Below are 14,935 nucleotides of genomic sequence, written 5' to 3' on the forward strand. Positions count from 1 at the left end.
AATTACAAAACAAGAATTAGTAGATACTGACCCACTGGTGCATATATACATATGCTTTAGAAGAGAAGATGGCATGGCTAGTAAGAAACACTAGTGAGATCTTTCCTGAAAAATTGTCAATAGCAACAGAGAAGCACTGATGAAATTGACTAACATTTCCACCAACCTGGTCAATTTCATAGCTACAGAAATTGTGGGTGCTAAAGTCCAAGCAGGTAATGTTGGGATTGTATCAGAGGATTGTTAGATGCTGGCATGGACCAGTATACAGAAGAGGCAAAGTAAGGGACTATCTTCTCCCACAGTAGCTGGAGAAAATGGAGTGACATTTCAAAGCAGAAAAAGGGTAACTTGTAAATTGTGGTCATGCTTATTAACTAAAGTGAGGGCAGATTCCCAAGCAATCATATGTAATTTCAACCAATTATATTTGACTGCAAGAATGCATGAACTCCCCAGCTAAGTAATCATAAATTAGATATTTTTTTTGCAGAGAAATGTAGTACTGGTAATCTTATCTAGTACTTATAGATGGATTAAGAGAGGAAGCCAGACTGGAAGGTAGATGTCTGGAGTTGCCATCTGGAAACTGGGGTACCTTAGTAGCTTTCCTGTTTATTCCACCCCTTATCAAGTTAAACACAGTATTTCTTCCTCTGTAGTCACCTTCTAGCACCTCAGAGGCAGCCATTTTTTTGCTGACAGAGTAGGGGCACATCCTTATTTACCAGTGCCAGACTTCCAGGAGGAAACTGTAATAAAGCTGCAGCACAATTAGGTTTTTTTTTTTGCTGGTGATGCAAGTAGTCTGAGCCTTTGTTTAAGACTTGTTAAGTTCCTCTGCTGGGTACTGCAACTACATCAAAAACTGTCAATAAAGACCCTTCAAGAAGCTTTTTATAGACTTTATGCTGTGAACAAAAAGAAGAGTTATATGCATGTGCAGCTACAAACTGGGGAAGTGCTTTTCAGGCAAGCCCACATGTAAATTAGGCTTGCAATTGCCAATGATTGTTTAAAAGTGTGGCACACTATGACACATTGAAGTTCTCTGCACATACTAGCATTCATCAAAACATTTATTCCTCTCTATTAATTTCACTTGCATTTTCTGATTATGCTAAAAAAGCACGGTAGTCTATCTAGCCATGGAACATGATAGGAAGATAAAATGCTTTAAACAAAGCAAGGTACTTAGTACACTTACCCTGCTTGGGATAAAAATGTAAATAATAATAGCAGTGATGATAACAATAAACAACAACATGAAATCTTAAACTGAATCTGAATCCAGACAAGACAGAAATGAGGGTAGTCAGTGATGCTGATGTTCTGGGAGCAACTGACCTTGCCTGCTTTGGATGGAACTCAGATAACTCTGTCCAATCAGGTGAAGAGCCTGGAGGTGCTCTTGGCCTCAACCTTACTGCTGCCTTGTGTCATCTATGGTTGGCATGTCCTCCCTTCTAGATGCAAGTGAATTCAAGCCTTTGCAATTTCCAGGTTGCCTGGAGCTGCTCTTGAAGGCAACTCAGAAGGTGGAACAGAATGCTGTCAACTGTCTGCTGGCTGAGACTGGCATTGCTCAGATAATCAGCAGATTCTGAAATAACTGAACTGATCCAGATGAATGGAAGTGAGAAGATAGTAGGGGCAGAATGGACCACTGGTCTATCCCAGTACAAGTGTTCTGGTATTTTTCATAGTCTTTCATAACAGCTTCTTTCAGATACTTCAGAGGAAGAGCAGAGCAGAGTAAGATATTAATGGAGTATTTCCTAAAGAAGAGCCAGTTTGGTGTAGTGGTTAAGTGCGCAGACTCTTATCTGGGAGAACCGGGTTTGATTCCCCATTCCTCCCTTTGCAGCTGCTGGAATGGCCTTGGGTCAGCCATAGCTCTCATAGGAGTTGTCCTTGAAAAGGCAGCTGCTGTAAGAGCTCTCTCAGCCCCACCCTCCTCAGAGGGTGTCTTAGTATGTGGGAAGGAGATTAAAAAGATTGTAAGCCACTCTGAGACGCTGATTCAAAGAGAAGGGCGGGGTATAAATCTGCGGTCTTCTTCTTCCTTAATTCCTGCCTTCCTTTAGTCTAAGGATACCTGAGAATAGTGTAATAATATATCCTGAATGCATTCCAGGAGCCATATCTCTAAAATTAGTTACCTGATCTAACACACATGTCAAAACTATGCACAGAATACACATTTTCTTTTTTTAAAAAATGCCACCTCAGATCTGGATTTAATCTCTCACAGATTTGGCCTTCTGCTTTGAATAAACTGCTTTTGCTTTGGCCAGGCACAAGGCTTTTGGTATTGCAGAGAAAATGGCTTGGTGTACTACATGTGAGAGCTGCACACCTGCAAAGTTCACTGAGTGGAATACAGAAGAAGTATCTTCAAGTATGTGAAGCACATTTCCACCCTCCCAAAGCATTCTGCTCAAATAAAGTTTTACAATATTATAAATATACTTATTGCACCAGCCCCATGAAAATTCTTACATTACATGTAATGGATCCCTAGAGAATGCTTGCATAGAAGGCACATTTTCTTCTTCATATTATGCCCACCCAGGTCCTGTTACAACAGTTATTTCAGCTGTTATGACAGAGTTTTTTTTTTAAGTCATGAAGATTACTGCTTTACTGACAGGGTTAATTTTGTGACTTTTAATGCAAATGTAGAATATACTGGCTAGCTAAATCACACTTTTCCACAGCGCCAATTTAATTACCTTTACAAAAGAAGCATTCTTCAAGGTAATGGTGATGTCCTGGGAAATCCCAGTTGACACTGGTGCTGCAGAGGTAGACACGACGTGTGGACAATCAGTACTTTTCTATATTTCAGGAAACAAACCAAATGGTTAACATGGAGACTAAGAAACCACCTTAACATAGCATCAATATAAAAATGGCACTGCCAGTAGGTTCATGAAGTCAGTTTGAAGCTTACTTATTATTTATCCCAGACTGATTTCACACTTTATGCCGCTGTCATGTTCATCTTCTCAGCGCAGTGTCCTTCGGATTTCCCATTATCTGCGCCGGGGCTGCAGCAAACATCGCAGTTTTCATGGGGCAAATGGAAACTGCTAAAAACCAGTTTCCATTTGCCACGCGAAAACTGCGATGTTTGCTGCAGCCCCGGCGCAGATAGTGGGAAATCCAAAAGATGCTGCGCTGAAAAGACGAATGTGAAAGCGGCGTAAGGAGAGTGCGAAATCGGTCTCAGTTTACAACATATTATTGTGTGTGAGTCTAGAGCTGGGTACAGGTGCATTGGAGGCATCCCAAACTGGAGGAGCCAAATCCCGATCAGACACTCCCACATGATGCGCCTGTATATTCTGCAGGGGCGCTTTGGCATATTCATCCAGTTGTTGCGAACCACCCCCTTAGCACAGTTTGGGTTCCTTTTTTCCCCTTACATTTTTAGTGGTCATACACTCATGCACTCTGAGCAGTTTTTTTAAAAAAAGAATACTGGTGAGCTCCTAGAGCGGATTGGCAGGTTCACACCACCAATCTGTCTCACTTGCATGCTCCTGTGGTCAGATGCCGAAGAAGATGGAGTGCAGTAGAAGAATTTGATTCCACTTCCCAACTGGTAGCTATTTGGAAGACTGGGTGAGTGTGGGAGTGGGATGAATGGCAGCTGTGCCTGTCTGATCTTGCTTTTTAAATCTGCCTGAAGGCCATTCCTATGTTGGCTCAAATTGGCCATCTGAATTCAGCCTATGACTTACAGATTTAGTAATACAAGTCTGTGTCTTTTCCTTTTACATCATGAGTTAAGATTCAGCAAATATATTCCAGCCAGTATTACACAGAATAATATTGTCAATGTTGAGCTCACTAGGCAAATGCCAGCACCATAATGAGACCAAACTAGCACCTTCATTTGCACAGGAGATATTAATGTAAAAACAGAAGATGCTTCAGCAACATCTTCCCTGAGGTATGAGTTCATGAGGCTTGTACTGTTTTATCCTATGGATAAACGACACTTATGGACTTCAAGCAACTGTGTCATCAATCTGAGATTTTTCACAGTGGAATTAATTTGCTCACAAATTGACAGCAAAACCATATGCTCTCATCAGCTGCCATTCTGTGGTAGCTATTGTACCCATTATTTCATTAGAAGAAGGGATCCAAATGACATTAACAAGATATACAGTGAATTGTAGAGAAACTGAAAATCCTGAAAGTGGAAAAAACATAAAATAAACACAATATATGGACAGTTTTACTAACACAAATACTGAAGATAATTTTTATTCAATGTTTAATAATAGCTTAGCCAATACAAGACATGACATGATATATAAGCATAATAACATTTTCATGCATTTCATGAGAAAGTGTAAGTATGGGCAGGATGCAGGGGGCAGATGTGCACATGTAATTGCATACATTAAATCTGGAGGGGAAGCTTGGCTAGGTCAGGCCAAATCTCTCATGTGATTGCACTTTCAATGCATTTTGCGATTTGATTTTACTGTGTGAAATGGCAAAATCCACTTGCCAATGGTCACTGAAGTGGATTGAAACTGTTATTTAGCATGTGCAAAAGTGCCTCATGACAGACTCCTGCAGTTTATCTTTTCTAGACCTCAGCATAAGTGAGAGAAGACCTTGCCAGTGTCTCCCAAGCCCTGTTTGTGCACCAGAGCTCAGGGAGAAGTAGAGATGTGAAGAAAAGAAAAAGCACAAGAATTTCCTGCTATTTCCTCTTTTTTCCATACTACACTACAAGTACACATGCCAACGGGCTCAAAAGAGATAGTTCTTCTTTCGATTGCTCTGGTTTGGAGAAGCTGCAGGAAACTGGCAGGATTTTGCTTTATTCCCTTGAGGTTTAAATAAGTAATAAACCATGGGAAAAAGACAACTGCTGTCTGTTTCCTTTAAAATATTCTTCAAGCTCCTGTGTAAATGAGAGCTCCAAGAAAGGATATGTGATGCTGGGATTCCCAGTCAAGCCGGGAAGTGAAGTTGTGGGTGCCCAAGATCATAGCTCATAATGCTATTATAACATATAAGGTGAACTGGTTAAGAGTGTCAGCCTAAGGCTGAGGAAACCCACAACCACAAAGGTCAGTGGGACTACTGGTCCATCTAACCTACTTGACAAGGTTATAATGACAAAACAATGTGTCATGTACTGGACTCATAGATGCTTAGAACACAACATACTTTATTGGCGAGTACATCACAAGAGAGCGATGGTGGGGCCGGGTCCCCTCTTATATACATTACCCAGAACAATTCTCTTTCTGGTCAGTTCCAATCCTGACCAGTTAAACTTCCTGCCACTGATCATCATAGGCGGCTGTGTTCATCCTTTCCAGTTGCCGCCCGTAGGTGCACTGTGCTATACTTTCCAGGGACGAAACACAAGACACAACACTCTTCCCCCCTAGTTCAAGATACATAGTCTTTCAAATAAGCAGGTGGCTGCCGCTCCCTGTGCAATCACTGAGGTTCTATCTGGGGAGCGGGAGCTGCGGCCATGGGGTCTGTTGCCATGGGTTCCTCGCTGAGGGGTGATATCAGCAGAGCACTGTCCTGAGCCTGCGGAGGTATCTCCCCCGCTGAAGAGGGCTCTTCCATCCACGAGGCTGGTAAGGCCAGCGCCGGTAGGGTTACTTCTTGTGGCAATATCACGCTCTCTCCGTTCCCCCCTCCCCCGGGCCCTGCCTGTTCTTCCGGCAGGGTGTGGTGGCGCAATTGGTCTATGTGTCTGCAAAGGAGCTGCCCCCCCCTCTGCCATGACCTCGTATGAGTGGGACCTGGTGACCCGTACCACCCGAGCTGGTATCCATTCCAGCCCGCTTGCAAAGTTCTTCACATAGACTGGATTCCCTAGAAAGAACCCCCTTGTGGCCTCCCTGGTCTCGGGAGAGCAGCAGAGGTCTGGGGCCCGGTCAGGGTGCAACCTGTCTAACCTGGTGGTTAACCTCCTGCCCATGAGCAGCTCGGCAAAACTTATGCTGGTGGCTGGGTTGGTGGTGATCCTGTTCCCAAATAGGAAGGCGGACAGGCGGTGATCCCAATCCCCTTGAACTATGCAACCCAGGGCCTCCTTGGTGGTGCGGACCATGCACTCCGCTTGGCCATTGGTGGCCGGGTGAAAGGGAGTGGACCGTATGTGGTGGATGAAGTATGTATTCAGGAACTCCTAGAACTCTCTGGAGGTAAAAGCAGTACCGTTGTCCGTTACTAAGGTTTCAGGGATCCCATGGGTGCAAAAGACTTTCCTGTAGGGCTCTGACTGTGGCCGTGGTGGAGGTTGAAGCTACAGGAATCACTTTGTGTAGGTGTCCACCAGGATAAAGAATATTTGGCCCTGGTATGGCCCCGTGAAGTCTAGGTGTAGCCGGGACCAAGGCATGCGATTGGACTCCCAGCGGTGCACAGGGGCGCTGGGTGGATCTGACCGGGACTCTTGGCAGGGATGGCACCTTTTAACCCACCCCTCTATCTCTTCATCCATCCCCGGCCACCATACATAATTATGTGCCAAGGCCTTCATACGCACTATCCCAGGGTGTGTCTCATGCAAGGCTTCGAGCACTTGCTTCCGAAGGGGGGGGGACCACCACCCTGCTACCCCATAGAATGCACCCTTTGTGTAATGAAAGTTCCTCCCAGTGGAATGCAAAAGTGTTCAATTTGCCCTTGGGCCAACCCCTCCCCACCCAGTCCAAAACGCGTGCAAGAATGCGGTCTCTACCTGTAAACCTGACTACCTCTGCGGCATGGAGGGGTCTCTCTGGTAGAGACTCCAGAAGCATCACATGGTGGGCTGGAGCTGGATCGGGGTCCATTTCCAGCAGTGGAAGGCAGCTGAGAGTGTCTGCGTGTTCCACTGCTTTGCTGGGGCGGTACACGAGCTCATGCGTGTATGAATCGATGTACTGGTTCCACTGCAGGACCCATTGCGACAGGATTTGCAGCGTCTGGCGGTCCAGGGAAAGGAGGCCGAGCAACGGCTTATGGTCCGGGGCAATCGTGAAGTGCCTCCCATACAGATAGTTGTTGAATTTGTATATGCCCGCCACGATTGCCAGAGCCTCCTTGTCTATTTGGGCGTAGTTCCACTCTGCCGGGGTCAATGTCCGAGAGTAATATGCCGCGAGGACTTCTCCCCCGTCCTGGAATTGGTAGCCCAGGACAGCGCCCACCTCGTAAAGGGAAGCGTCGCAGGCCAGAATCACCAGTAGGGACTCGTCAAAATGATGGAGCACCTCATTTGAAACTAAAATGTCCTTGACCGCTTTGAAGGCAGCGGCCTGCTTTTTTTTCTAGACACACGGAACCCCCTTATCAAGGAGTCTATGTAGGGGTTCAGCAAGGGCAGTTTTATGGGGCAAGAAGGAATGATAAAAGTTCAGGAGCCCCAAAAACCTTTGAAGCTCCACCTTGCACGTGGGCGGCGGAGCTTAGACTATCGCTCGTGTCTTGTCAGCCGTTGGGTGAATTCCCGTGGCATCCACCGCAAATCCCAGGAACTCCACCCTTGCATCCCAAGCGAGCACTTCTCCCACTTCACTTTGAGATCCGCATTCTGGAAACAGCGGAGCACCTCTTGAAGGCGGCGGCTGAACTCGTTGGCATCGGGTGCCACTATCAGAACGTCATCGAAAAAGGGTTGTACTCCAGAAATCCTTTTGAGGAGAGGGTCCATTAGACTTTAAAAAATACCCAGAGCCATGCTTACCCCAAATTGCAGCCTCCGTACCTTGAAGGCACCCCTGTGCGTAGCTATGGTCTGGGCCTTGGCTGTTTGTGCATCCACTGGGAGCTGTTGGTATGCTTGGGCCACGTCCAGCTGGGACATGGCTGACCACCGAGACGGAGCATGGGTGGTCCTGGAGTGCTTTGTTAATTCTGCATTTGTAGTCAGTGCAAATGCGCACATCCCTTTTCGGTTTAACGGAGGTGACTATGGGGGTTTCCCAGGCCGCATGGGAGACGGGCTCTAGCACTCCTTGGGCCATGGGGTGGTCCAGTTTGGCCTCTATTTTAGGCTTGAGTGTGACTGGAACCCGCCAAGCCTTCGGCCTTATGGGCCTTACCAAGGGGTCAAGCTGCAGCGCTATCGGTGGCCCCTTGTAATTTCCCAGAGCACAATCAAAAACTTCTGGAAACTCCTGGCACACCTGGTCGAAATTGTGGGTCTGGATCTGGTCCACCCCTAGAATTTTGATGCCCAGGGGGTTAAACCAAGCCAACCCCAGTAGGGTGGTGAGCTACCAGTATGTCCAGGGCCCCCTTGAAGGTTTTGAACTCTACCCTGACTCTGGCCCACCCCATGATCTGAACTGGGTTTTTCTGGTTTTTAAAAAGTTTTATTAATTTCAAGGAATTAGGGATAGGGAATAAGAAAGGATAGGGGATACGAGTACATATTAGTCTTTTTCTGCATAAGAAATACTTTCAAAGAATATAAGTCTACATCTGCAATACTTTCTTAAAATCCATAAATTGTCATGTATAATTGTCTCTAAACTATGCATCATCAACATTTTGATATTTTGATATTTTATGTTATAAGTGTTTTTGTTAAAGTGTCTATTAAATTTGACAATTCCAAAAAAGGCAATCTTGTGATACAAAGTACAGGAAAAAAGGAGATATGAGTTCACACCAGAAAATCTTATGAGTCTTGAGTGTCTAGCCAGGCATACAATTTCATCCAATATTTTCTTGCTTCTTCCTTAGATTTCCCAGCCAACAGCTGGGACAAAAAATCCAGCTCTGCTGTTTCCAGGATTTTTCCCACTAAATCCATTCTTGTGGGAATTTCCTGAGATTTCCATTTCTGCGCCAAAAGAATCCTGGCTGCTGTATTGAAATGTGCCAATAGATGTCTCATTTGAACTGGGTTTTTCTGAAATTCCCGCAATATGAACTCTGCGGGCCACAAGTGCAGCCGGCCATGGGGGCAGAGTTTTCTGAGGGTCTCCTCTGAAATTATGGAGATGGAGGAACTTGAGTTCAATTCCATCAGGTAGGGCTCCCCCTCGATCAAGACCAACACTTTGACTTTGTCCGGAGTGTTCAGGGGCAAGTTCATTACCTGGATGCTAGCTGAGGCGGTCGTGTATGCGTCCGTTGAGTTGTGGTGTGTGGACTGGTGCCTCCTGTTGGTTCTGGCCCTGCAAGCCCGGGCGATGTGGCCCACCTTTCCGCAGCTTCTGCAATCAGCGTTGCAGAAGGGGCAGTTGCGGCGCTCATGTGGATCCCCACAACTGGCACACTTTAAGCTGGCGGGCTTCTCCGTGGCTCGTGGTCAGGTGGATGGTTTCGACCCGCTGTGTGGCTGGTGGCGAAGCTGGTGTGCATCTTCTTAATCGGAGCCCTCCGAAGGTGAGGCAGCGGCGGCCTGATGTGCAGACAGGCTGCTGTGCGTCTGTTTGAAGGCAGTCGCCTTCGAGAGGGTGATGTCTTTGTCCTGGCATGCCAGCAACTTGCACCGCAGTTTCTCCTCCTGTACACCTACCGCGAAGCAGTCCAGCAAGACCTCCTCCAGGTTCCCTGGGAAATCTTATCGCAGGGCTAACCCTTGAAGCTCCAAAAGATACTCCGTGGCAGATTCAGCCTGTTTTTGCTGTTGCATGTGGAATTCATGCCGGTGGGCGAGACAGGACGGCTGGGGCACCACATGGTTCATCACTGCTGCGATCAGCTGGTCGTAGGTGGCTGCTGTGAGGGTGGTCGGTGCAATGAGTCGCTTCATCAGCTGGATGGTCTCCACCCCACACAAACTCAGGAGGAGCGCCTTTTTCGCTGCCACTTCCTCCATTTTGGGCAGCTCGATGTAATAGCTAAGCCGGTCCACCAATGATTACCATAGGTCGGGTCGGGTGGCATTGAATTCCGGTAGGGTTTGTCCTGGAGCCCCAGCCATGGCCTTGGCCATGGTTTTCGCAGAACACGGGAGCCTTGAGCTCGGTGCGCGGGACTTGCGAGTGGCTGGACGAAAGGCTGGATGCTCAACAGGATCCCATCCTCGTCAGTGTAATGTACTGGACTTGTAGATGATTAGAACACAACATATTTTATTGGTGAGCACATCACAAGAGAGCGATGGCGGGGCCTCTTATATACATTACCCGGAACAACCGTCTATCTGGTCAGGTCCAATCCTGACCAGTTAAACTTCCCGCCACTGATCATTATAGGCAGCTGTGTTCATTCCTTCCAATTGCCACCCACAAGTGCGCTGTGCTATACTTTCTGGGGACAAAACGTAAGACACAACACAATGGAAGAGAGTAGAACCATGGAAGCTACACACTCCTGTCAGACAAACTATACCTATAATATTGAAACACTTAATGATAGTCCTTTCTCACTCCTCTCAACTTTTTTATCTGAACCAGTAGAAACATTGTGATTATACATGTTCAACCCTTATGATGTAGCCATTCTGTTTATCTAAAAGTTTAAAGTCCCCCTGAAAAAGATCAGACCAAATTTTTATCTTTAAAATTGCTCTACAAACTAGATGTGGATAAACACATTGCGCTGGTAAATGCAGGAAATGTCATGCCTCTTGGTGTGCAAAGATTGATCTCCTGTCATTGATTGACTTCAGGTTTATACTAGAGTGAGACAACTTAAGAACTGGACCCCTGTAACACTTTGAAAGATAAACAGTCAAACATTTCCATATCTCAGATACTGTGAGCAGTGGCAACTCTTTGCACTCAGTATGCCTCTCCCCTGATATGTCCCCAAGACCCTCTACAAGGCTTCTCAATTATCTTAAAGTGCTTGTCTGATGGGAGAAAACATGTTTCAGGGTTTATCACGACATTGATCTTAACCATACACCTTCCAAGGCTGTTTAGCAGTGGAGATTAAATTTCAGAGATATGCAAGGAGAGAAGTAAATCACAAAGAAAGATGGGGAGATTGCAGCTGATGCTCCCCTTCACCCCTTAATATGAACAAAAAGAGTAAAAGGAGACTCAGAAGGGAACTGAATATAGCATTGTATGTCCTTGCATGTCAAAGCAGCCAGTTCAGGTTGCTAGAAAAACAAATAGCAGAAGGCCAATTAACTCATAGCCTTGTAGTGCATGAAACAGAACTTTTCAGCTGCTTCTCGTTATTTGCTGCTGCACAGCAGAGAAGGGCATGAAAATCTATAATGTATCCATTCTTGTACTCAGTCTGCTCATTTTTCTAATAATAATTTCTACACCTCCTTCCCACTCTTATTAAAACTTTGCTGAGGGGGGGGGGAGAATTGGGAGGTGGCTAGGAGGTGATGGCTGGAAAAACCATTTTCCAAAGAATCTCTCAGAAAGGGGACTTGAAAGGAAGGGCTTAAAGTGTTTTTTCAGAGCCACCACTATTGTTTTGTTTACATCTTCTTAAGTAACAGAAAATGCTATTAGCTGTCTCCTGCAAATTAGTGGCTGTTCTCCTAGAATCAAGAAAGATCAAAGTAGTATCTCAGGACACAGTAGAATTTTACAGTTGCCAACAGAAGTGAATATACCGTTAATATAATATAACAATTGTCAAGACCTCAGGCCTTGGCACATGAATTAAACAAAACATTTAATGCAACCCAAAGTTCTCCATGGTTTTGATCCATATGTGTGAGCAGGGTCTGCTCCATTCTACTCAGTGCTGGTTTTACTTTGCCCACAGAGCTGATCTTCACACTAAAGGAAATAAGACAGCTACTGTTTCCTGAACTCTGTGTCAGCAGTGGTATTCTTCATGTACAATGGACTGCAAGACTAAAATGGGGTTCGATTTTCAGCAAAAAATTGCCATTTGAGGAGAGGGACAAATGTCATGCCAAAAGGCAAACCAGTGATAAAAAAAACTGCTTTATGCACTAAGAAAAATGAAGAAAGCTCTCCCCCCTCCTTTCTTGTCAAATGCTTTATTGAAAAGGATGGGTTTCTTGCTTTAAGACAGCAGCTGCCACTTCCCATTCAATTCTCTTGAGGTGTGGGCTCCAAAACATTGTTAAGATGGGAGGGTGGGGAGCAAATGATTTCATGAAACAGGGCCCCTGATTTCATCTTAAGATCTAATAGGCACATCGTGCAAATAATTTATTAAGCTACTGAATCCTGATTCTCAACTACCTCCTTTTCAATGTTCCTCTCTTTTGCTACCAATCCAAGAAAATTTAGCAGAATATTTCAAGCAAGACCACACATGATGATGTTTAATCAGCCCAGTAAACACATTCTAGATGGATGAACATGGCACATTCAGTTGCACAGCAGGAACAGTTTGCTTGAGTGTACCTGAAATATTCAACAGCTAAAAACAAAATGGCTTTTTCACATTTCAGGTTTAGTCCTATAGAAATCTATAATAACCATGCATTTAACAGTATCTTTAATCTTGTGCAATAAAAAAGTTTTCTTAAAAGGCATTAATTCTTGCAGGCAGGATAGGAAAAATATGATATTCATTTTCTAAGGGAACATAAAACCAGGGGAAAGCTAAATGATTCATTTAAGGTCACAAATAAACCACTAAAGTGGGCGGGGGGGAGAGACTCCAATCTCATAAGATTCCTATTTTCAGCAAAACTCACCGGCAAAAAGTGAGTGGCAAAAAATACCACATAATCAAAATAATGGTACAATCTGGGCACTTTCACTGCAACTTGTCACCCAAATCAGCACAGATTACCGTATTATATTCTACTGATCCAGAATTTAAGACACATTTTAAATGATACATGTAAATATTACTTAAGCATGTTCAAGTGAATGAGCAAAATTTCCACTTGCACTAGAACTCTTGCACAAGCAGAAATACAAGTAAAAGACTTTGGCAACTGCTTGAGAAATGTCAAACATATTTTATCCTGAAAGCCACTGTGGTGTAGTGGTTAAAAGTGACAGATTCTAATCTGGAGAACCAGGTTCAATTCTGCATTTCTCCACATGAAGCCAGCTGGACGACCTTGGGTCAGTCACAGCTCTTTCAGAGCTTTCTCAGCCCCCACCAAAAAACAAGTCTAGCTTACTGCTTAGTGGTACATAATGCTAAAAGAGCTAGAACTTCAGGCTGCCAGACAATCTTAGGATCTCCTGGCAATACTACGCACAATGCCATACAAAAATTAATTATCGATACTGTATCCCCAGTTGAGTTTCCCATTGAGCAAAATGCTGTTGAACCAGTTTCTGCACATTATACAGATGGAAAGAGCCAGGTGTTGCATGTGTGTCTGTGAATGCAAATATGCTTATATGAATGCAGAACTTTGTGTAATTGTACTATTGTAATAACCACACTTTCAACTGCCACTGCCTGCTGACACAGTTGTCCTATTAAAATTCATCCATCATTTGAAATCTTGCTGTAATTTTTTAAGGAAATAACATTTGCTAACTAAAACCATTCTGTAAATTTCGGATTAATGAGTACCTTGAAGGCTCTGAACCATCTCTCTTAGTCCACTTTACTGCAACAAAAATTTTATTAATTCCAAAAACAGATGTAAAGGTAGATGTAAAGTCAGTAGAGGGCTTTCAGGATTAGCCTTGCCAAGGCCTTTCAGAGATGATCCCTTCTGGATGTCTTGGACTCATCTGCTTAGTTTAATCTTCAGTAGTTTAGGTAGCTCATTCAGCTGACAGTGCAAGAATTGTAGTAGCTGGAAAAGGTGAAACTGTGGTCAAGGGGCCACTGAAAATATGTTTTTCTTAAAAAGGAAACACTATGAAATGCAAAGACAGAAGACATATGTCCTGTGAATGGTACTTTCATAGAGAAGAAAATTTGTAGAATTGAGAAGTTTTGAAGGTTGTTTCTCTATGTACAGACAATTTCCAGGTAAACATACACATGCCCATGATAGGTTTGTGAAAGCACTGAGCTAGTCTGAAGACCTTTGCACAACAGGCTCTGCAACCTATAAGTAATTTAACCCTATTAACCTTCTCTTAAATACAACCCAGTAAAAAAGGGAATAAATTCTGCCCCCCCCCAATAACATGTATTTTAAGAAGTACAGGCCACTTATGTACCATATTCTTCGAGCAGGCATATGTGCAGCTCCAAAACAGAGTTCTGCACCTGTACAGAATCTTCAAAAGCAAGCAACTGAGCCATGCATATGTGGTCTGCTGAAAGTTCTGAAGTACGAACAGGTAATAGAGGAATCAAATTAATACTCTGACTCTGAAGAATGCTGAATAGATGGAAATTCGTTTGAAGCTACTGGAGTGATCCGAGTCAATGAAAGCACTAGTATACATATTATGCCATCAAGTCTCTCCCAACTTATGGCAACCCTATGAATTAGCGACCTTCAGAACATCCTACCATTAATAACTTTGCTCAGGTCTTGCAAACTAAAGGCTGCAGGCAATGTTAAAGATGGCAACTTCACCAGTACTTATGCCTCTGGCTGAATATGAGTCAGTGCAAATGGAAACAGTGAAACATGGTGATGGCAAGAGCCAACAGAAAATGAAACCATTGTCATAGAACAGGAACAGAACCTTTGAAGTAGGAACTGGTGCTGAGATTACTATAGAAGAAGGTGGCAACACCATGCATGATGATGATGTTGTTACTTAAGGTGCTGTAACTTCTGTTTAGTTTTGAGGATAATCTAGAAAGCACTGGAGCTGAAGGCTCACAATAGCAAATACAAACTGGAGGAAACTGTACAGAGGAATGTCATTTCTGACATTCAAGAATCACCCTTGGGCCAAAGCTCTTTATTGTGAAGAAATCAAAGAATTGAGTTTGCCTGAGAATATCTACTCCAGTCTTCCTGTAAGAACTGCCACCATTACACAAATCTCATCTTTAGATGCCAGCCTAGCAGGCTTCTTGGCTTCAGCAGCTGGAATCAGCCCTTCAGAAACTAAGGTTGGAAATGGTAATAACAGCCAATGTCAGAGGAGAGGCAACTCCATCC

At 44.2% G+C, this 14,935-nt stretch overlaps 1 protein-coding gene across 1 annotated transcript in view; it reads right to left on the reverse strand.

The window, feature by feature from the left end:
• The window catches only part of PLXND1 (plexin D1), a 208,835-nt gene that overhangs the window by 115,914 nt on the left and 77,986 nt on the right, over positions 1 to 14,935 (reverse strand). The window contains exon 9 of the mRNA XM_060239643.1: positions 2,736 to 2,840. Within this exon, the coding sequence (XP_060095626.1) occupies positions 2,736 to 2,840 (105 nt within the window). The remainder of the gene's footprint in view (positions 1 to 2,735; positions 2,841 to 14,935) is intronic.

Source organism: Heteronotia binoei, chromosome 5 (genome assembly GCF_032191835.1).
Source record: "Heteronotia binoei isolate CCM8104 ecotype False Entrance Well chromosome 5, APGP_CSIRO_Hbin_v1, whole genome shotgun sequence".
In the NCBI taxonomy this organism is placed as follows: Eukaryota; Metazoa; Chordata; class Lepidosauria; order Squamata; family Gekkonidae; genus Heteronotia; species Heteronotia binoei.